The sequence below is a fragment of the Arvicola amphibius genome, chromosome 12 (assembly GCF_903992535.2).
Source record: "Arvicola amphibius chromosome 12, mArvAmp1.2, whole genome shotgun sequence".
In the NCBI taxonomy this organism is placed as follows: Eukaryota; Metazoa; Chordata; class Mammalia; order Rodentia; family Cricetidae; genus Arvicola; species Arvicola amphibius.
The window spans coordinates 84,461,858-84,484,729 of record NC_052058.2 but is presented as its reverse complement, the minus strand read 5'-3'; the positions used below and the strand labels follow the sequence as shown (position 1 = coordinate 84,484,729).

The 22,872-nt window shown below is 49.0% G+C and overlaps 1 protein-coding gene across 7 annotated transcripts in view; it reads right to left on the bottom strand.

Annotated features, from left to right (window-relative positions):
- Nav1 (neuron navigator 1) overlaps positions 1 to 22,872 on the bottom strand; it is a 244,968-nt gene that overhangs the window by 161,206 nt on the left and 60,890 nt on the right. For all 7 annotated transcript variants that reach the window (XM_038349076.1, XM_038349078.1, XM_038349080.1 and 4 more), the window contains exons 2-3: positions 5,909 to 6,648; positions 1,191 to 1,294 (exon numbers count right to left, since the gene is read on the bottom strand). In XM_038349076.1, the coding sequence (XP_038205004.1) occupies positions 1,191 to 1,294; positions 5,909 to 6,615 (811 nt within the window). In that variant the 5' untranslated portion in view covers positions 6,616 to 6,648. The remainder of the gene's footprint in view (positions 1 to 1,190; positions 1,295 to 5,908; positions 6,649 to 22,872) is intronic.

The following is a 22,872-nucleotide window of genomic DNA, read 5'->3' as shown; positions in this document are numbered from 1 at the left end:
CATATGCTGCTGAATTCTATGGCTTATTTTTATTTTTTAATATTGCTAGGAAATCAATCAACACATAGACCTAAATGCTATGCAGAGTGTAGAATATGACTCTCTTAGGTACTAGCCAGTGGGTCACAAGACACTTGGTTATTCGTTCCTAAAGCACTCATCCAGGCTCACAGGACACCCGAGGACATACTTGGAAGAGGCAGGCATATTACTGAATTTGAATTCAAGGGTCTGCTTGGTCAGTCTGGGGTCTTTGGGTTTGTTAGCAGCATATGTGCTCTGGGTGACACTGACTACAGGGTGATACAGGGAAGGAGACAGGGAAACAGGTGTGGGAGTGGCTTACTATTAGAGTGTTCCTGGGTGTGAAGCAGGGGTCAGGCAGCTGGGCAGGTAGCTATGGACTGCCACCTGGGCTCCCAGCACCTTCGCATTGAACTTGGGATTCACCACAACCTGGCAGTCACTCTCCCAGCTTGTCACCTTTCTATTGTGATCTCCCTGTGACACACACAGAGATTCTCACAACCTGAGCCTTGGACACACGTGACAATGACCCCTCATGGCCACCTTCCTAGCCTGACCCTGAGGTGATCTTGGACTTGACAGCTTTACCCTGAGTTGAGTCAAGCATGGAAGAAATGATCAGGGCAGTTCCCAGGTTAGTTAGTACCTCATTGTCATGAGACAGAGCTGAGGGCCGGGGAGATGGCTCTGCAGGTAACGGTACTTGTTTTCACAGCTGATGGTCTGAGATCAATCCTGGAACTCATATGATGGAAAGAGAGGACCAGTTCTTACAAGTTGTCCTCTGACCTCCACATGTGCCCTGACACACACACACACCCCTAATTTTTGAAAAATATAGGGCTGGCTTGGTGCTAACCTGATCTTCATAGCAAGTTCCAGTCCAGCTAGGGTTATACAGTAGAACTCTGCTTCAAAAAAAAATAAACTAAAATAAACATTTTTTAAAAAGAGATAGATCTAAGATGGATGTGGTGCCATTACCCAGCACTGGAGAATGACGTGTTTGAGACCAGCTTGGACTCCTTAGTGGGGTCCTGTCACAAAGCAAAAGAAAAGAAGCAGGTCTTTAGGCCCAGGCCACTTCCATCTCTTGGAGATAAGGAGCGTCCAGACAGTGATGGGCTCCTGTGTAGGAAGTCTTCCCCAGGCAGGGTACTTACCCATGCAGGACAAGCTGTCCTCAGTCCTGTTAGTGGGGCTGGTGTATCCATCAAGGGTCCAGCTTTCCTGAGGAACAGGGCCAGGCTCCTGGTCTGTCTGCAACCTGTGGGGCCGAGAAAGAAAGGTAACTCATGTCTTCAAAGCCCTTCTATGGGCTAGGCAAACCCTTTTTGAGCTTGGGTCCTCTACCATGCTCTAAGCTCTCTGGGCCAACCCCTCCTGGGGACATGTGTACATGCGGACACTCCAGCAAGCAGCAGAGCTGGGCCAGGAAGGAGTCCCTGAGGGCAATGAAATGTTCAACATCTGTTGCCCTTTGTTGCCCAGCAGCATACATCATTCCCAGAGCAGAAAGATGCCCCTGCATCTCAGGCCTGGGTTCCTCTGCCTTGCTGTGATTCTTGCCCCTAGGATGCTCATGTTTGCGCAGCAGAAAGCATACCCGCAGGGAAGGGTTGTCTCTGATATTGAAGCCACTGACTCCTGGTACTCAGAGGGCATTTGACCTCTGTGGAACTGCTCACCTCAAGCACACACGGTCAGGAAAGGAGGGGTAGGCTCAGCCTGAGTCACAATGACTCCCAAGAGGACAAGCCCATGCTAGATCCAGGGTGCCAACAGGAAGGAAGGGTGAGGTCTCTGGACACTGGCTACCAAGTGTACAGACCTCAGAACTCAGCCCCAACCATACAATTGCTCCAGGAACAAAGGCTGTGGGAGCTCTCCTTACATGCAATTACCCTGGGCTCAGAGCAGTCCCGCCTATCCCCATATCCCCGCCCAATGTCGCTAACTAAATGGACCCTTTGGCAGCTTGGAAGGAGGGGGAAGGGAGGGTTGTGCAGACAAGAGGGGAAATTGACAGGCTGGGCCAGGGGACCCTGGGAGTCTCTAGCGCTGCTGCAATTTGTCTTTTAGATTTTCACTTTTTCCAATACCTCTACGTCTGGGACTCTAAATCCATCTCTGACATGAGCTCACTGTGTAACCCAAGCAAGCATCTTCCCCTCTCTGGGCCTGGTTTTCATCAGGACCAGGAGTGATGACCTTTGAAGGGCCAGGCTGAAGTTGCTTACTGGGTCTGCAGCAGGGGTTTGTGGCTATTGCTGCCTCTCTCTGAGCCATCTGGGCAGCGCTGAGATATTGTATGCCTGCCACACTCAGATGGATGCTGGGTACAAGGCAGGGTGGGAGTAAACTGAGAAAGCAGGAGGTCTCATTCGTCTGGCCCCTGGGAGGTGTTGATATAATGGGGACACTCATCTTATTCAAGTGTACAACAGACAAGGGGACAGGGGGAAACAAAACAGTAGTTTTTCTGGGGAAAAAATCAGAATGGACAGGCAACATATTGTTGTGAAAATAATGGGAAAGCTTACTGAGGTGAGGGAATTCTATATAATATTTGAAAGGTTTTACTGATAGCATCATATATAAGCAGTGTCTGACTTGGAGGAGACAGGTGCTGACCAGCTCTGAAACTGGTTTACTGTCACAAGTCTACTGCGGCATTGTGTCACAACGACAGGTAAGAATGAGCCATTTGTCTGTACCAGGATTCCCAAACCCAGGAGCATGAAGGAAGGTGGCCTCTGCCTCTCTGCTATTAGTTGGCTCTGCACATGAGTCTGTACCTGCCTCTATTCCTTATATATGCCAGGGCTTGTCTCACTTTTCAGCCCGAAAGGACAGGGCAACTTAGGCCAGAAGTCAGAGAGAAGAGGAAAACCACAGTGGTGACCTCAGTGTCCCCACTCTCCTGACACCCTTAGCCAGCCATCCTCCTTAACTAAAGTCTGCTACAAGACTGGCCCGCGGATGGAAGGCACGCAGGATCAGCAGACGACAGTGCTTGGTGCGGGGGAGGAGTACGATGACGATGCAGGCACATTGGCCCTTTTACAGAAACATACCGGGAGTAAAGAGAAAGGTGTGATGGAATTGGACGTGTGAGACCAGAAACTGGATTGGCCAGAGGGACATTCTGCCTTCTGGGGTCCAAGAAGGAAGGGCATCAAGAGGAGGTGGGAGGTGGCAGGCGTTTGAGTGTCACTGGGATGACCACACCCAGGATTTCGAAAAGATGCAGCTGGGAGGTTGGGGCAAAGTGAAAGATGGGTAATGGATTTGTTCCCCAGACCAGGCTGGAGGCAGGAAGAGGAAACCCGTTAACCTCTGCTTCTGAATACACCTGAGGTTTTACAAAAGCCCAAGGTGTTGGGGGTGGAGGGTAGATTTCCACGAAAACAGGATGTCTATGGATTCTAGGGAACAGATGGCACCTCCTTGGCTGTAGAGCTTAGATGAGTGGCCTAGCCAAGCTCTTGGCAGAGCTTGTCCATGGCAGCAGCTCTCGGCCGTGCAGGGTGTGCAGAGATCCAGCCCATCTGCCTACAGCATGCCGGGGTATCCTCCATCCAAATCTTACTCCTGCTGTGACCCATCCTCCAACCACCACTGATGGCCTGGGAAGTGCAAGGTCTAAGGGTGGGCGGTGAGGACACCGCTTCCCCGAGGTACAACAATCCCATTTCTGTTTAAAATGCAAGCATGCAGTCAATGTATGCTGAATACTGGAAACACCGCTCTGTTTAAGCTGCGTTAAAATGTTCAGAAGGAAATATTCCGACCTCTTTGAAAAATGCCAGACTGTAAATATACCAGGGGACTTGTAGGGTGGATAATATAAAACCTGAGACTACTTAATACCTTGACACTTTTTCCCAAAGAATGAATTCAAAATGAAGGGAATCAGGTAGGAAAAGCAAGTCGTAGTCGCCTGGGAGGTGTTTAGCTGTTAGGGAAAAGGCCATTCCAAAGAAGGCTGGGGCTGGAGTGCGGCTCAGAAGCAGAGTCCTTGCCCAGCATTCAGGTGGCTGTGGGTTCAAACCCCAGCAAAGGGGAAACAGAAAAGGAACACCTTCCATGTCTATGCTTCTTGGTTCAGCTTTAGCTTCAGACTCTCAGGGGAGAAAGAAAAGGGACAGATGTGACCGCCCCTATGTGCATTGAGTAGGGAGGAACAGTTGGGTCAAAGGGCTCACCTGGCTAAGGACTCCTGAGCTGTGGAATCTGCTGGGATCCTGCAGTAATGAAACTCCCTGCCTTATTGTCAGCCGTTCTCGCTGTCGGAAAGTTCTTCCTATCCAGCCTCAAATCTGTCTTGAGCTAATTCCTAGCCTCCATGCCACTGAGTCAGCTCTTTGGAGCTGCCCCAAGCAAACTAATTCATCTTACAGCATGACAGCCTTTCCCATATTTGAGAACAGCTCACAGACCATCCTGCACCTTCTCGTTCCAAAGCAAGCTAACTTCTTCGCTTCCTCTAATTATTCTTTAAACACCTTTGTGGGACTCCTCACCAATCTGCCGGGCCTTTCTAAATGTGTTTTGGTGTGTCGATGTCCTTTTAAAACCTGGTGCTCATAACTGAATGTAGCACTGCAAGTGAGTCCTGACCACATGCGGAATACAGTGGATATTAATTTCCCTGTCCCATATCCCAACAATTATTCCTCTGATATAAAGTTGCACATAATTGTTTAGAGATCTATATGCATGTGAGTGGATCTCTAGTGAAGGATGATACTTCTAGAGCCCTGGCCTTCAGCTGTTCTGATGTCTCAGAGGTCCCTAGTACCCAGGGACTGATGCACAAGCTTTTATATACCCCCAAATGCAAACTGGCAGCTATCTCCTATATTCGCACGGGAGTGGGGGAAACTCAGAAAGTGAGTATGGTCAGGAAAGGGTTTAGTTTGCATTCGGGCATTTCTTTTTCTTTCTTTCTTTATTTTGAGACAGGGTTTCTCTGTAGCTTTGGAGCCTGTCCTAGAACTAGCTCTTGTAGACCAGGTTGGCCTCGAACTCACAGAGTGATAGCCTCTGTCTCCTGAGTGCTGGGATCAAAGGAGTGTGCCACCACCACCTGGCTGTACTCGGGCGTTTGTAACCTACATAATGATTAGTAATTAAAACTTAGTTTACTCAATGTGGTCATGTTACTAAAGAGTTATTTTTACTTAAAAAAGGGTAGTTGGCTAAATGTTATTCCACGTAATCGACTTGCCATGTCTGAAAGCTAGAGAGGCTGGCATGTTGGCCACACTGCTGTGAGCACACGGCCACTGCCAATGACAACAACACCTACGTAGCGATTTAAGAAGTATTACTGACTGCCAATACACCATGCACATAAACAGGCACAAGGCCGTGCGACAAGTGGTGAAAGCAACAAGAGAAAGAGAGATGGACAGACAGACACAGAAACGTTATGAGAACAGCAGAGAGAAGCAGTTAAGGCTTTGCTCAAGCTACTAAAGACTCCGCGCTCAAGACAACAGTTTGTCTAACACACAGTGGTGGCAAAGGGCCTATACAAACTTGGCAAGCTGAGAGCACCCGCTGACCCTCCTGCCTGTGTATCGGGTGCATCTTTAATACCCTAATATAGTTCTGTCATTTCCAAGTGTGTGAAATGGCTACATTAGAAACACCCTCACGAGTCTCTGTTTGTTGTCAAGGTCCAGCGTTGAGAAAAAGCAGAGGATTTAAGATTAGAGTTCTGTCTTGCACGCCCAAGTCTCTAGCCATCCCCTTTCCTAGCTTTTGGCCCTGTAGTCTCCCCAGCCATTTGTCACCAAAGCCTCTGTTCTCAGTGAGTTTGCCCCTTGGTCTCAGAGCTATTGTTCCTCTCTCTCCGTGCTCCCCAACTCACCTGTACTGAAAGGGGGCCACCGTGGCTGTGATTGGCTGGCTCTGCTGATGGGCGGAGGAAAAGCTAATGACCCCAGGAGTAGGAGAGGGCCTCACGCTGTGCACAGGGCTGCAGACTGGAGAGGAAGTCCCTGAAGCTGCCCCTTCATCAGGCTCCAGAGACCTAGGGCGTTTGTAGGTTTTGTCTCTTTGTTCTTTGCCCTGGCAGGTAGGGAGCATTCGACCTTCAGTAGGCCCTGGAATTTGAGTTTCTCCATAACAGCTTGTCTGGGGTGGGCTCCTTCCCCTGGTCTGGCGAGCTGAGATCCCTTCCTGGGTCTTCTTCCTCTGGGTGCTTTGTGTCTCCCCAGTTCTTCTGGATCCCGCCTGACTGGAGAGGGCTGTTTTGGGGGTTATCCTTGGGCTGCTCCAAGGGGAGCTGGGGAGGCTTTCTACACTCTCAGCCAACTCCTTGGCTGGCCCTACAGCCCTGGGGGTGCCTCTTCCTCTGTAGGCCTTGGGTGAAGAGTTTCTGGAAGAGACTGCAGTCTTGCCCCGTCTTGGGGAGGTAGCACGCTGGGGGCTCAGGGCCAAGTCAGCCTGCCTAGGCCGCAGCTGGGGAGAAGCGCCTGGGGTGTGAATCCTGGTCTGTGAGGAAGCTCGAGGCACAGGGATGGAAGAGGCGTAGTGTGGGCGGCTGGCAGAATTCACATTGGCCATCCCATGCATTGTCAGCGACAGGGGTCGGGCTGCACTAGGATCCTGCAGAGACGGAGAAGAGGAGAATGTCAGGTAAGGTCTCACGTCCCTGTCCCTGGTGCATAAGGATGGTGCTGGCATTGAGAGACAGCTGTGGGCTTCCTGCCTGAATCTGGACAAACAGGTAAGCCTATGCACAAAAGGCCTTTGAGAACATACTCTGCGCATGAGTTTTGTTTGACTTTCCTTGACTCTGCTCCTCTCCAGCGATGGAGACAGACTCACCTCACAGATGCTAGGGGATCAAGACTTTCAGAGTAACCCAATTCCTTTAGATACCTCCCGAGGGAAATGTAATATCCTCCTACATGCCATTGGACCCGATGACATGCAGACCAGAGTTCTTCCAATCCAGAAACTTGTCTCCATGAGGCCCAGGCTCCTCCCACTCTCTTACCCTCCTAGTTGATGACCTCTTCTGGTCCTTTTCCTAATCCTACAACCACGGGGGATTTGAGCACCTGGACATGGGTCCTCTCTGCTCATTCCCCACCTGCATTTTCAAGACTATTCTTTTCCACTTCCTCCCCCCTTAACTAACTTCAGAAACCGAGGGTCTCACTGAAGGTCAAATACCTTCAGTCACCAGCGCGTTTTCCCTTTTCTTCCACCTCGATCCATTCATTATTCCATCTCCCTTCCAGGTCTCAGTCTCCCTCTCCCACCCCAGTTCCCCAGTTATGCCATGTTAATGAGTGAAGAGAATTATTCAAAGAGAATCTGTAGCTGTTACAACGGCACATGTAATTAAATATGGATCAATTTAAGAGTCAAGTCTTTAAAAATCAAAATATAAGAATTTACAGATTACAGACACGAACATGTCCATGATTTTGTGATGGGAAAAAAAAACTTTCTAAGCACTACATCAAAGGCAGAAATAATAAAGGAGCTGGGAGGTGGTGGTGCACACCTTTAATCCCAGCAGAGGCAGGGATCTCTGTGAGTTCAAGGCCAGCCTGGTCTACAGAGAGAGTTCCAGGGCAGCCAATGCTATTACACAGAGAAACCCTGTCTTGAAAAACAAAACAAAACAAAAATAAATAAATAAAAACAAAACAAAACAAAAATAAATAAATAAAAACAAAACAAAAAAAGAAGCCAGCAGCAGAGTCGGGGATGTTTATGCTGTTGGCAACCTCTCCCTGACCTTTGAGCTGGGGCCCGAGACCAACATTGGACTAGTCTGTGAGAAGCCAAGATAGATGCTCCAGTCAGGGTGGATCTGTAGAAGCAACTTGTAGGCTGTGAGAACACACAGGCGTTCTCCCAACAGACGACAAGAAAGAGAAGCCATACCCTTTCCCCTTCCTCTAGTTTATCCTTTAGTGGCCTGATGACATTACTGGATGACCTAAGGTACCCTTCACTTGCTCCATTAGAGGTGGCTAGCAAAGCCATGTGCATTCAGAGACCACAATGAGCTCTCTTCTGCCCCTCCAGGGTCGCTGCATGGAGGACCACACCCAAGGCTCAGCTCACTCCTGCTTGAAGTGCTGTGCACTCCTAGCCCTTCCTGGCCTGGTCAGACTGAGGGAGTGAGTCCACCCCTGGCCTGCTCGGGGTGCACAGCGTCCTGCTCTGTCTTCAGGTCCGAGCATGAAAGGACCAGAGGTGTGTTCTCCCACAAAGATATCTGAGAGGAATGCAAGCATGGTATTGCCTGCACCTGCCTAGAACCTGGAAAAGTATGTAACCTCTCCAGGACTGAAAAACGAAGGTGCGATAAGACTGAGGTGCAGATCATGAGTCCACTCAACAAGAAGAGAGCACCCCTGCTAGACAGCCTATGGCCTCAGTGAGGTGGAGACAGGATATAGCCTGTCACCCTCCTTCCGCCAGCCACCCCCTATAGTGGTCAGCACTGTCTGTCAGCTTTGGTGCCGAGCCCTAGCCCGGAGGTTTTTGTGGGCTCAGGCAGCTGATCTTGGCCTAGAATACTGAGCTGCGCTGGACTCTGAGCACTTGAACTGACCAGCAGGCCCACTTGCGACAAAAGCTTTAGACTACTGACTGACCTGTCGTACCCACGCTCAAGACTTCGGCATTTCTACGCTCTAGCCTCCTTGGTAAGCTGCTGCAAAGGCCTATTTCTGTTCCCAATCAAAATCCAACGTGTGGACCAACCCAGTCAGGCCCCTCAGACCACCCTTCTGGGAACTTCATCTTTAAGAGAATCTAGAAATTGCATCTTGGTTCAGCCTGATGGATCGAGTGTCTCCAGGCTGTTGTGCCCCGACTCAAAGACCCATAGCAGCCACCTACCTGCTCTGCCAGGAACCGCCAGCTAGCTCTGCAGGACCTAGTTTGGAACTTGCTGGCCTCAGATTCCCCACGCCCTCTGGCTAGGGCTGGCTGGCTTTCAGTTCTGAAGGCCAAGGCTGCTTCTAGCTCCCTTGCTAATGAGTACACCCACTCACTGCTGCTTTCACTAGATCATCATTTTTAAAAAGCATGATGGGAGAAGACTTTTAAAACCGGCCGTGGTAGGTGGCTGGGGGGGCCCCGCCCTGCCTCTCCATTGCAGTTCCTTGCCCCTCCTCCTCAGAAGGTTGCCTTCTAGGAGATTGGAAGCAAGGATGCTGCTTAGGAGGTGACAGCCATTGTCCCAGGTGGAGCCCTGGGAGAGACAACAACAGCCTTAGAGTGATAGAGGGTTCACGCACCAGGCAGCAACATTATTCTAGCCTGTGGGCAGAGGGGTCACTGGGGGGGCATCCTAGTTTTGCCTCTAAGTGAGCATCTCTGGGCAATGTAAGGTGAACTCGTACATCTGCCCTTGCCAAGCTGTTCCCTGTGTCTGGGAGCAGTCTCTCTTGGTGAGACATTATTTTGAATCCTCACAACAACCTGAAAAGGCAAGTCTTACCATTCCCCTTTCATGGGACAGGAAGGTGATGCTGCGGTTGAGTTGTGTCAAGGTGTACTGGAGAGGGGGTGAGCCCTGCGGATCGGCAGGCTACACTCACCATGTACCCAGCCTCAGCCCCAACACCCCTTGTGCCATGATGTCCTCTCCCTTGCTGTCATGTTGTTCTGAGTCTCTCAGAGATGGAGCTGGGAAGGAGATAAAGTCCATAGGTTGGAGACCGGAGCAGAAGAAAATCGGTCATAGGCAGCACTGGGTGGGGAGCTCTTCTTCCCCCAACATTCCTTATCTCTTATACTCTCTGTCCCCTCATTCTGTTTGCCTTGGGTGGTTGGGGTGAGAATGGGGCAGGGGCTTGGAGAGGGGGAGAGGTGATGGATATAATTTGCCTGGCCATAGATCTATTATGACTAGTAGGTGGCTGGAGATACACGTGGGCTTGTGTGATGGCTAATCCTGAGTGTCAGCTTGACTACATCTAGAATCAGCTTAAACTCAAGCAGCTAGGCATCACTCTCAGAGAGTTTATTGATTGGATCATCTAAGATGGGAAGACCCACCCTAAATCTGGAGACATAAAAGGACATGGAAGAAGGAAGCTTTTGCTTTTTGACTGCTTGTCTTTACTTTGCTATTAATTTCATCTATCCTGTTGTTGAGCCTTCCTTGGCTGCTATTAGAACATACTTCTTTGATTCCATCACTGTAGACTGAAGCCCAGCAGCTCTCTAGGAATCCTCTAGGACTCCAGCATCAGATTGGGTCTATGGAGACATCCAGTCTCATGGACCGAAAAAACTACAGGAATTTCTGTCAGGAGACAGCCAACTGTTGGACTATCTGGATCACAACCTGTAAGCCACTTTAATAAATCCCTTACGTGTGTGTGTGTGTGTGTTGTACAAATATATGTGGGATTTATTGAATGAATGATATGAATTATTAATGAATGAATATATGTATATAATCATTCTATTGGTTCTGTTCTTTTTTATTAGTTCTGTAGAGAATGCTGACTAATACAGCTTAGGACAAAGGGTAGGAGGTGAGAAAGACACATGGGTGGGGGCCTCTGAGCTGAGACATGGACCATGGTGACTCCTGAGGTCATAAGTAGACCTCTGCCTAGGTATTTTGTCCTGGGCCACAGTATGATGCCTGCTGGCTGTGGCACCTACTGCATTCTTAGTGAGACAAATAATTTCGAGACTCTGTACTTTCTCTGGGGCCTATTCTGCTCCCTACTCTGGCCCTCGCACTCCTCATTGTTTTGAGTCCTGAACAGGCATAGTAACGGGATCCTGGGGAGATGTTTGACTCCGTTCAAGCCAAAGAACTTGGCTGCTAGCACCATCAGCCTTCATGACACCTTCATAGTGCATTCGAGGAGCGTCAAGGGCAGAAGATGGCTATGGAGGGAGACGGAAGGGATGCAGAGGACAGAGAGAGAGGGGAGAGAGAGAGAGAGAGAGAGAGAGAGAGAGAGAGAGAGAGAGAGAGAGAGAGAGAGAGAGAGAAAGGAGAGAGAGATCAGCAAAACACCAAGTACTCTGATCTGACCTGGCACTTCACTTGGGCTCCATGAAGAAGAAAGTCTCAGGAGTTCCTTAGTTCCCTCATTCTGGGAAACCCTGTGCTCACTGCTACCTTAGGGAATTGGTACTCCATGTTACAAATAGCATCCCATTTTCAAAAGGATTCTTGGCATCATCTCTTTGCTCAACAACCTCACACTCTAGCTGCGTACCTTCCATCTGCCACATGCTTTGTCAGGTGCTATGAAAATCAAAATGGCAGAGGCCCAGGTTCTGATCTCAAGGACTGAGAAACACACCAAGCAGCCTGTCCGGCAGGTACTAAAGAGATAAAATGAAGCACCACTGAGACATCATGGTCTGTTAAGGGTGTGATAGCTAGTGAGACTTCGGGGAAGAGGCAACAATAGGGCTGGTGTTCAGTCTTGGACATGGGTGATGTGGTATAGGGTTCCTCAGACCCACGGGTCCATCCATCCGCCTCCATCATTCACATCCTGCTCTTCAAGAGAGCGAGTGCCACAATGATGAAGAGGAAACTTCCAGACCCAAAGCCCGGCTTGACTTATAGTGTGACCCCTGGTAAGTTCTAGAACTTGTGTTTTTCCATTCTACAAATGAGACCAAGATCAGCTCCTGCTTCAATAAGTAAGTTAGTTAAACACAAAAGGCTTAGATCCATGCTTCGTCTGGCCCTCAACAAACAGTTGTTAGGACTTCAAAGACAGCCCTCTCTCCTTTCATTATCACCATTCGCATTTGTCTGTGTTATCTGCTAGAAACAGGGCTTCATGCATCCTAGGTTGGCTTAGAGAGTTCTTGTAGCCAAGGACGACCTTGAACTTCTGACTCTCCTGCTTCCCTTCCCACACACTGGCACCACAGAATCAGCTTCCATGTCTGGTTTATACCAGAGATCCCAGGGATGGAGGCTGAGCTGCCTAGTTCTCCTGTTATAAATCTGCAGCAGGACAAACACTGCCCACCTGTGTGCACACTGTGTGATTGGTTTAATAAAGAGCTGAATGGCCAATAGTTAGGCAGGAAGTATAAGCGGGACTTCTGGGCAGAGAGAGGAAGTAGGAGTAGATAATCTAAGTGTGGAGGAGATGCCAATGAGACAGACGTAGAGGGAGTCAGACATATAGAAGAAAAAGTAAAAAGCCACATGATAAAATGTAGATTAATAAAAGCAGGTTGATTGGAGTTATAAGAGCTAGTGAACAGCCGAGCTTTCATAATTAATAATAAGTCTCCGTGTTATTTGGGAGCTGGCTGGTGGGACAGAGGAAGATTCATTACACCCATGCTGGATATGATTCCACTCAACAATCTACCAGAGGAAGGAGAGACTGAGCAGTTGGAAAAACATGTGGCATCATGGTAAGCGGAAGGCCAGTCTGGAAGGTCCATCACTTCTCACTATGTGGCTTCAGAAAAGTCAAGTTTTCTAAGCCTGGAAAATTTCTCTTACCTGCAAAATCTGGACAATGGTCTTTCAGAAGATTAAATGAGAGAATAAAATTAGACACTCAGTATGGTAACAGGCACATAACAGTGGTAGAAACTATGTTCGAACATCTGTCCCTCCTCCAGGGAGGAAAGGAACCAAATTCAGATGACAAGTGGGTCGGCCTGATGTTTTGCAGGTAAGTCAAGAGGCTGGTGGCCTCGGATGGAGCAGCCCCACAATCCCCGGCATGGTGTACAGCACATTCATCCAAAACGGCACTCGATCACCCTCAGTGTTCTATACTCCAACTCCCTGCTCTCACACACTCACCCTGGCACCACAAACACGTATTTAAAGATTTAACTTTAAAACTCTTGTGTGGGTGAGTGTGTGAGCAGGGTAGAGCAGGGGCCTAGAGAGGACAGAGGATCCACTGAGCTGGAGTTACAGCGGTTGTGGGGATGCCTGGCATGAGTCCTTTACAAGATCAGGAAGTGCTTTTAGTTCACCGGCATCTTTCTAGCCCCTTATATTTTATTTTTAACTAAACTCCTTTTAGTTGCCTTTCCGAGCTGCATGCCTGACAACCAATCTAACAATTCTACCACAATAACTTGCAATTGTCCTACCAATTGGCATCACCCTCATCCCTGCTTCAGAGGCACAGATTACAAAACCCAGGTAGGTTAAGGATCGTGCTCAGGGTTACACGGCTACAGATGGCAGAACCTAGGTAACACCTACAGAGCCCAGATCTCAAGCCTGTGTTTGCAGCTAGCCCACTGCAGCTTCTCACCACATAGCTGGAACAAGCCTCCCTTCCAGCCCCCATCGCATCTCTTCACTCTGGCCCCAGGCCCCATCAGGACAAATGCCAGCTAACTGGCTTAATGCTCTGCAAATCCCAGAGCCAAGAAGTATTTTGGGACTATAAATATTTTACTCAAGCTTAGAAGGTGGTGAGAGCCCAAGTGCTAGCTCCCTCCATTTTGCAGAGCCTAGGCAGGGTGTTTGGGGAGGAAGGTGGTCCATTATGAGGCTGGAGAACTCTCCAGATCGCTAGTTCTGGACCAGCTTTCCTGTGCAGATCTGCCCTTGAGCAGCAGCCCGCAGTCACCGCAGGGTGGGCGGGGTCTGGTTGTGGTGCTGATAGGACAGCTCCTCCTGCAGCTGCCAGTTAAAGAGGCAAGCCACAGATCTTTGGGGAAGCAGTTAAGATGCCCGGTCCATAAAGTGGGCCATCTTAATCACGGTATGACAAGGATGGGATATGTTATGTTGGAATAAGAAGAAAGGATGGAGGAGAATAAAGGAAGGAAAAGGGGAGAGAAAGAAAAATATAGAAAAGAGATGGAGGAAAATTACACCGCCATTGTTGGCCTGGAGCAGTCTACCTAGTACCGAGTGGTAGTGAATGCAGATCTGGAGCCAGGATCACCTGAATTGGCCACATCCTCATCTTCCTCCTTCCCACGTACTGCCACGCAGATATGGGCACTGATGCTTCTGCCTGAGGTCTAGAGGCGCAGTACAGAGCAGAATACTTCTTGGGTGTTAATGACGAGCATTCAACTTTATAGCACTAGGTATACAGACGGGGGAGTTAGGGAGAGGAAGGAAGGTTACAGCAGTGGCCGCTCTTCCACCAGAAGTGCTGCTTGTTAGTGAGCTATGTCCTGGCCCAGCGTTGACCGCCCTCTCTGCCATTAGGCATCCACGGCAGCCACTTCAGTCAAAGACAAGCAAGCACTGCTCAGAATGGTTCATTTCTAACCAAAACTTCATTTCACTGGTGTATCACTGGGTCACCTGATCTATGCAGGGCTCGAGTGGAGTGAGTGCACAAAGCCAGACAGCAAGCTGAGTTTTCATATGTTGAAAGCCACGGCATGGGGCTCTTGAAAAGGCTCAGCAGTGAAAAGCATCCTGCTCGGGAGGAGAGATGGGTCAGTGGTTAAGAGCATGTATGTGTTCTTGAAGAGAGTCTGAGTTGATTCCCACCACCGACATCAGGCAAGCTCACAACAACCTGTAACTCTAATTCCAGAGGATCTGACATCCCTCCAACCTCCTCAGACACCTAGACATAACTAACAATAACTAAAAAAAAAAAAAAAAAAAAAAAAAACCACTCTGTTCTCTCAGAGGACCCAACATCTACACCAGGCAGTTACAATTGCCTGGAACTCCAGCTCCAGAGCATCTGATGCCATCTTCTGGACTCAGTGGATGTGCACTTGAGTGCACATACCCATATATGGACATACATATATACACATAATTTTAAAATAGTAAAGTTAATATTTTCCACAATGGGCTGAGAGATGGCTCAGTGGTCCAAAGCACCAGTTGCTCTTTTCAAAGGACCCAGGTTCTATTCCCAGCACCCACAATTCTCAGTGCCCACATGGTGGTTCACAAATGTCTCTATCTCCAGTTCCAGGGGATCTGAAACACTTATCTGACTTCTGAGGCCCTCAGCTATGCACGTGGTACACAAACATAGATACAAGCAAAACACCATACACAGAAATAAAAATGCATTAAAAGTAGCATGTGTTAAAAGAGAGAGCAAAGTTGTAGAAATACTTCTGAAGGTGGGGCTTTCACTATAGGAAGATAGCCTAGGGGCAACATCTGGGCCAGGAGGCTGACTTGGATGACCTGCAAGGAGCCAGATGCCACAGAGGGAAAGTCTTAGGGGCCGTGTGCATTTCTTTTCACGCCGTTTTACTTCATCTGCCATGGGGTCTCTTTTGCATTTGTAATCCTGATCGTTACTTCCCATAACTAAGCCCCAACTAAGGCTTTTCTTTCTCTGGCTGGAACCCCAGTCTGGCTCCCCAGGGGCTGAACCTTCACAGAGAACGGACAGCCACGTCCTTCGATGCCACAGTGAAAGGTGACTCTGCTGCTCCAGCCTTTGGACACTGTGCACACAGACACATACTTCCATGGTATGAATGGTTTTGTTTTCCCCAAATCCACATGCTGAGATGAATCTCCAAGGATAGCATCCAAAGGCCAGGCCCTTGGGAGGTGACTACGTCAAGGCAGAGTCCTTATAGATGGGATTAGTACTCTCTTCAAAGTGGCTTAAGGATGCTGTCCTTCTGTCATATGAAGACCCAGAAGACCCAGTGACGAGAGGCGGGCGTGAAACTGTTAATACATTGATCTCATGTCTCATGATCAGCATATTTCTGTGGTTTATATGTTCCATAGATGAGACACACATGCCTGTACCTAAGCACAGAAATATGCACCTTATCCCCAGATATACACACTTATACTCCGACCAGATATACACAGGCAAACCACACCCACACACGTGAATACACATACACAGTCATATACTCTCTCTCTCTCTCTCTCTCTCTCTCTCTCTCTCTCTCTCTCTCTCTCTTTCTCACACACACACACACACACACAAACATGTGTTCAACCTTACACGTTCTATAACATATACATCATTTAAATTTTTTAAAACTTGTTTACAAATAATGCAATTTAACCTTGTTTTGTGTTTTTGTTTGTTTGACCCAGATAGACTGTCTAGTTGGAAGTTCTAAGAATCCTCCTGTCTCTACCTTTTCAGTGATAGATTTATACGTGCCAACAAGTCCCTAGCTTTTTACACAAATGCCCTGGGAATGAACTCAAGCGCTTTGCCACATCTCCCAGCTCCTCACCACTACACTGCCCCTTGCCCTTCCACATCTTGCAGCATGCATCGGGCTTCCCTGGAGAATGGAGCTTAGGACCTGGTACAGTACCTGTGTGCTACCTGTGTGCAAGATATACAGGCAAAGATAGTCATCCCCTGCCTGCAAGGAAGGAGCTCGTCCGAGTCACAGTGTGAAATGACAGAAGAGGCTGGTGTGGCCACCAGACTCCTGCCCGTGTTAGACCTCAGTCTCTCTCAGATCTGCAATTGTGAAGAGGCCCTTGGAGTTGAAGCAGAGCCTCAAGAGACATTTGTTAGGTCCAGCCTCTATCCTCTGCCAGCCTGAGAACAGAGATTGTCGGGGGCATCACCCCCGCAATTCAGCTGCCAGGTCCTTGGCAGAAAAGGGAATCACCCTAGACACTGTGGATAGAAGACAAGGGTGGACCGCTAGTGGGTATCATTGAGTGGGCAGAGGATTGGCAGAGAAGCAGAGGAAATGGCTACGATTTGGCAGGGGAGCAGTGTGGGCTCAGTACCCCAGCGCCCCCCCGCCTGGCTGGCTCCTGGCTCAGAACAGGGATTAGGATTGTTCAAAGGCAGTGGGAATCCATCATTTCCTTCCATGTCCCCTTGAGCCCCAGGCTTCTGCCAAGCTCTTAGGAATTCCCTGATCCTGAAGGCTGACATGGCCTCCATCTGACCAGATGGTGACATGCTTACAGAGGAAAGATGGGTCCTGAGGGGCTCTCAGGTTACTCCCAACATAACTCGAGTAAATCGCCAATGCAGGGGTCCAGCCCCTGCCTCTAGTCCAGCCCTACTGATCCCCGACAGAGGCTTCTGAATGCAGCAAAACCCAGATTTGGAATTGCCTGTCACCTACTCCCAAACAACATCCCCCAACTGTTCCCTGACCATGAGCTGCTTCCATCTACACCCAGGCTGCCAAACACAGGGTGCTCTGAGATCTCAAACACCACACAGATTCAGTCAGCCACTTATCTTCCTCCTAGATTCAGAACCCAGTCACCCCATTCCCCTAGTCTAGAAGTTCTTCTACGCATCTCACCTCTACCCTGCTAGTTAAAAAACAGCGTGCACTTTCTAGTTCCTCATACCGGGGTCTCGTTCTCTCAGTTCCTGGCCTCAGACACAGAACTGGAGTCTGAGCTTCAGGGAGGGGCCGCAGAACTTCCTGGCTGCAGACTCCTGCTGTCAGCATATCTGGTATAGCTCGCTGATTTGCTCCATCCAGAAACTCTACTCAAAGCAGTACCTTTGATTCATTTTCAATTAGCCCAGAGGAATGATTTAGTGCTAATGAAAATCAATGGTTTAAAACTGTCCCACAAATCACAGGGGGCTGGAGGTCTGTTATAAGTGTCTCTTAGGAAGTTGGGCTGGGCCTGGGAAGCATGGGACCCGCCCACAGTTTCCTACAACTATATAGTTCGGCAGAGAAGCCACTCTTCCTGCCTACTCCCCATCCTCTCCTCTTCCCCCTCTTCTCAGGCACTTTCCTGGAATCCAGAATGTTCCTGCTTCACGACTTCCAATGCCAAACACCTTACCGCTGTGTTTGGCTCCTGTGATGAAGATTATAGAGTTCGAAGCCACCGGACGCAGATGTCTAGGTTCTGAGAACCAGTTGCTGGGGGTTTGGTTTCTTAAGGGACAGCTTACGTACAGGGCAGATTGACCCAGGCTGGGCTGCCGGGTGGCAGGGGTGGGGGTGGAGTGGAGGGGGGAAGCAGCTGTGCGTGGAACCTTGAGACAGAGAGAGCAGAGACCCTGGCAGCCAGCCAGACGACAGGTCTCTTTAGGACTGTACGGCTCAATCTTTCTCTCGTTCAACTTATTATGATGTTTCTCCCCCAACATAAGGTTTCCAGCATCACTCACAGATGAGTTTTCCAGCTGGGCAGATGGAGGTGCATCATTCAGCAAAGCTTAGGGCACAGGGCTGGGCCAGAGGAAGGGAGGTTCCTTGATGGTAGGGTAGGAGGGAGCTCTCCAGGATTCTGGAATGCTCAAGATACAAGCTGCTTTTCTGGAGGGGGGTGGATTCCCACCATCTCCACCTATCTTCCCCCACACTGAGCTGGGTGTTTGCTTGCAATATTCTGGGCCTCATCACATTGGAAGTGTGTGCACGAGGACTCGGATCAGCATGGTCTCCACTCTCAAGCGCTGATAGAAGGTTTGAGCAGGCTACCTGATAAGCTGAGCAGAGTGTCTCCACAGCTGGAATATACTGGCATTCCCATGCTCGGACCAGATACAAGTCAGGCGGATGAGTACCACACACCTGTCCCCACCCCACACTGAATGAATGACAGTATTAGCTTTTCATGCATTTGTTTGCTTGTTTGTATGTTTTATTTCTCAGGATGTGTAGAGGATCTGACTCTGTTTGTGAGGTATGTGGAGGATCTGACTCTGTCTGTGAGGTGTGTGGCTTTTGGGAAGCTGCTTAGCCTCTCCAGCTTTGCTTGCTTCTAGATAACATCACTGAACTGTGAAGATGAAATGGGCAAAGTGTAGCAAAACATAGGGAGTACTTTCAAATTATTACTATTAGAGCTGGAGAAAGGCTGGCTGGTTAGGAGCAAGAGTACTTGCTGCTCTTCCAGAGGCTCGGAGTATCCCAGCACCCAGATTAGCCCCTCACAATGTCTGCTCCCGGGGATCCAACGCCCTCTTCTGGCCTCTGCAGACACCAGCACACACCTGACACATATGCATACATATAAAAATAAAATTAACCTTTTCTTAAAAAACCCCAAAGGGTAGTTACTACTCTTTAAAAAAATCACAACATATATTAGAAAAAACAAACCCCTCAAATACACATACACTATAAAACTGTACTATAGTTAAAGTATACATTTCTTTACCGTGTACTAAGCCCCTTTACCTTTTACTTTAAGTCTCCAAATGTCATTCAAAACACATTCATCGGATCACGAACCGTTATGGGAATGTATTGCCTGAACCCCGTAAACCCCTTCACCACTGCTGCCCACGAATGGTGTTTCCAGTTTCCCCCAATTGCGGTTTTCTCTTTTTTCTTTCTTCTCCTCAGATTTTTGAGACAGGATTTCTCTGTGTAGCTCTGGCTGTCCCGGATCTCACTTTGTAAACCAGGCTGAAATCAGACTTAGAGACCTGCCTGCTTCTGCCTCCTGAGCACGGGAATCAAAGGCGTTCTCCTTGGGCTTCACATCTTTTCCTAGGGCTTCGTTCTTAGAAGGAGAATGGCTGGGTCCAGGAGAGAGTCCTGAAAAGCCTTCCAGTTACACATTGCAGACTGCTATTCCGAAAGACGAGCCAAACTCCTTCCACAACAGTGTCTGGAGTGTCTGACTCACTCTCGGCGGGCAAGCATCTAGCATCTAAACTGCCTTGTTCAGCAGGAGGGCATCACTCACTGGGAGCCTGGCCGTGCATAACAAGACCATGAACAGGCCAAAGAGGTAGGAGAGCACAGCTGGAGAAGATGTATGGGTTCTCCTCCACCCCTGCGAGGGAGAAGACCCCATCTGCTCTCCTTCCCACTAGACTGAGAACCTAGACTATCTGAGAATGATGGCTCATGCCTTTAACCTAGCACTTGAGAAGCAGAAGCAGACAGCGCTCTAAGAGTTCAAGGTCAGCCTGATCTACAAAGTGAGTGCCAAGGCAGCCAGGGCCACTCAGGGAGACCCTGTCTCAGAAACAATCAATCAAACAAACGAAAACAATCTGCAATGCTCTGTTTTGGAGCTGAGAACCTTCTAAGCATATTAAGCACTAAATAATGAGATTGTGTCTTTCTCATTGCCTGCTTGGAGCTGAAAGAGACAGAGATGTTCCTTGCCTGGAATGCCCAGGGCCAGGGGTGTGATAACCTGTGGCCTTGGGAAAGCCATGCAGTACGGTACCACTGAGGAAAATGCCAGTGTAATGGGGTGGTTAGGTGTTATCGCAGGCCCCGTGAGTGCTGGGTCCTGGGACGGACAGCTGTCCACATGCTCTATCCTGAACAGTAAGTACAGATAGAGCAGCCTGTTCTGTCCGTGAGAAAGTTTTATCATATGAGGTTATTTGTGTTCCAAAGAGTCCTGGCTGGTCACCTTCCCCACGGGAAGGGGTGGCCGGTGGTCTGACCAGCTCGGGCTTGCCCGCCTTCCCTTTATGTTCCTCTCCTTCATAAGGTGGCTTCAGCTTCCCCTTCCCAGCCAGACACCAGAAGGACATCTTTGAGGACATCCCTCACAGTCTGTGGACTTAGAGCTAATGTCCCTGCTGTACCCCAGCATAAGCGCTGGGAGTTTGTGCTACCCCCATCTCTTTCCCACCTCCCCTTCCTCCTTTTCCCAGCAGAATCCCGCCAGATCTCTGAAGGAAGGGAAGCAGAGACTGGGGGGGGGGGGGTACACCCGGTGCCTAAGGACAGACCGTGAATTGTCAGGGCTCCTACACGCCACATGCCCCAGATCTCTGGTGGGAGCCCATGTGGCCAGAATCTTATGCTTTTCCCCATCCTTTACTTCTTAGCCTTTCCTCAATGCTGCATTCTGAGCAAGGCCATTTCACATGCAGCCTCTCTGTGCCCTGCGGAAAAACTCTTCATTACCTGTCTCACTAACCTTATTGAGAAGCCCTGTCTTGTCTAGGTTGTCAGAACTATCTCACAAAGAGGTGGTCACATGACCCTGCTCCATCTGTCCATGCAAAAAGTGCTCATGGCTCTCAACCCTGAACTACACACGAACATCCCTAAGCTGAAGTCTATCTCCCCTGACTCACACTATGTCTCTTGACAAGCCATCTAGAAGGTTTAGGTTTAAGCGAACTGTGATGTCCTCTGGGAACCCCGAGAGTGAGCATTTTACGGCTGGCAAAACCGCACAAATGTCCAAAAATACAGGGTCCTCCTGCAACCCACATAACTCTCCCCTCCCTTCCTTTTTGGCAATATTTGTTGCCATGGAGATCCTAACACAATGGGGCAGGTAGAAAGTCTGTTGCTTGGCAACGAGATGCTAAAGGTACAGGATTGGCTGCCAAGGCCTAAAGGAGCAGAAAAGATGATGAGGGAAGGTGGGAAAACAGAGAAACACCCCGGGGGAACACAAAGGCATAGGAGAGAAGCAGAAGACAGGACCAGAATGAAGAGAACATAAATACAGAAGCAAGAAGAGAGAGCCTGTGACCTCCCTAGGGCTGGGTCACTATTTGTGTATTTGCTAAAAAAATGCTCTTGTAGAAACAACGGCAAAACAAACAAGCGTTAGTGTATTTTCATAGCTGTGTTTATGTTGTAGCAGGATGATAGAAAAAAGAAACACAAAAATTTTTAAAGTCCTTAAATATAAGGGCTGAGAAATCCTATACTGTACTGGAAAGAGCACGCTGTACCTCTTCTTTGATGTGTGACCCAATCAGGAGGGATAACCTCTTTGACATTCACTTTTCTCATCCATAAAATGGGGCTAGCAGCTGGGTGTGGTGACATGCACCTATAATCTCAGCACTCCCGTGATTGAGGCCGGGCAATCATAAGTTCAAGGCTAGCTTGGTCTATATCATGTGGCCATGTCAGAAGATAAAACCAAAGCAAAAGGGGAATAGTAATGTGCATCTCATAGGGTTGTTGCAGAATGAGAAGGAGTGATGGACTCTGGTACATGGGAGTTTGGGTTATTGTTGGCTTTTTGCAATTACAACCAACCCATGTTGTTCTCTTAATCACCCAATGGATGGAATGGAAAGAGCCCAAAGACTCTTCAGATGCCCAAAGACCTGACTGCCATCCAGATTAATGAACCCACTGCTTATGACACCCAAGCAGCCTATGAATGGAAGCCAATAGCCATCTGTTGAGCGGTATGGATGACAGTATCTCCCTCACATCAATGAGGAGGAGCCCATTCAAGTACATTGATGGGAATTCCCCAGTGCCTGCTGGGTACCACGGGGGCCCATGATCTGTAGACACACTCCCATTTGCCCCTCTGCCTGGCTGGCCTTTGGCATAAACTTAAGTTCCAGATGGGGACATTTTCAACCTTCCTGAATTCTCTGTTACCATGAAGAAAACCAGGAGAGGTGGAACACAGGCTTGTGGTTGGCAAAGACAGGGCTTCCATTGTAGTTTTCAAGCAAACTAATTTTGTCAAACCAACGAAGCTTGTCACCGGAGGCAAAATGGGGCAGTGACAGAAGGCAGCTGTGCTGATTACTGAATACACCATGTCATGTTGGAACGACATGAGGTCAGCCACAAGGAGAGGGCTGCAGGTCTCAGGAGAAGCTGTTTAAGAAGGGTGGGACCAACTGGGGCCAACCATTGGCTACCCTCTCAGGAAACTGTATGTAGTGCCTTGGGGCCCATAAAGTTCAGGAGGGAATCCTTTCTTGCAGTAATTCTCAGCTAAGTGCTCTGATTCTGCTTCTAGGAGAGACTTAGTGGGCTGAGGTGTCTCACTAGCTCAAGGTTCATGCAAGGACTATGGTGGCAGGCAGGGGAGCAATGACTCACACAGACAGATGCTGTTTAATTCAGCCGTCTCGCTGTCTCCACAGCTTCCTGAGCTCTCTCCCCTGGTACTTGAAACACCTCTGTGGTTTCAAAGCCAACTTCCCCAATAATGCCAACAAGACACCAGAGGAGTGCTGCTGCCATTCTGCTTGGCCAGAGCCCAGCTTGTTGCCA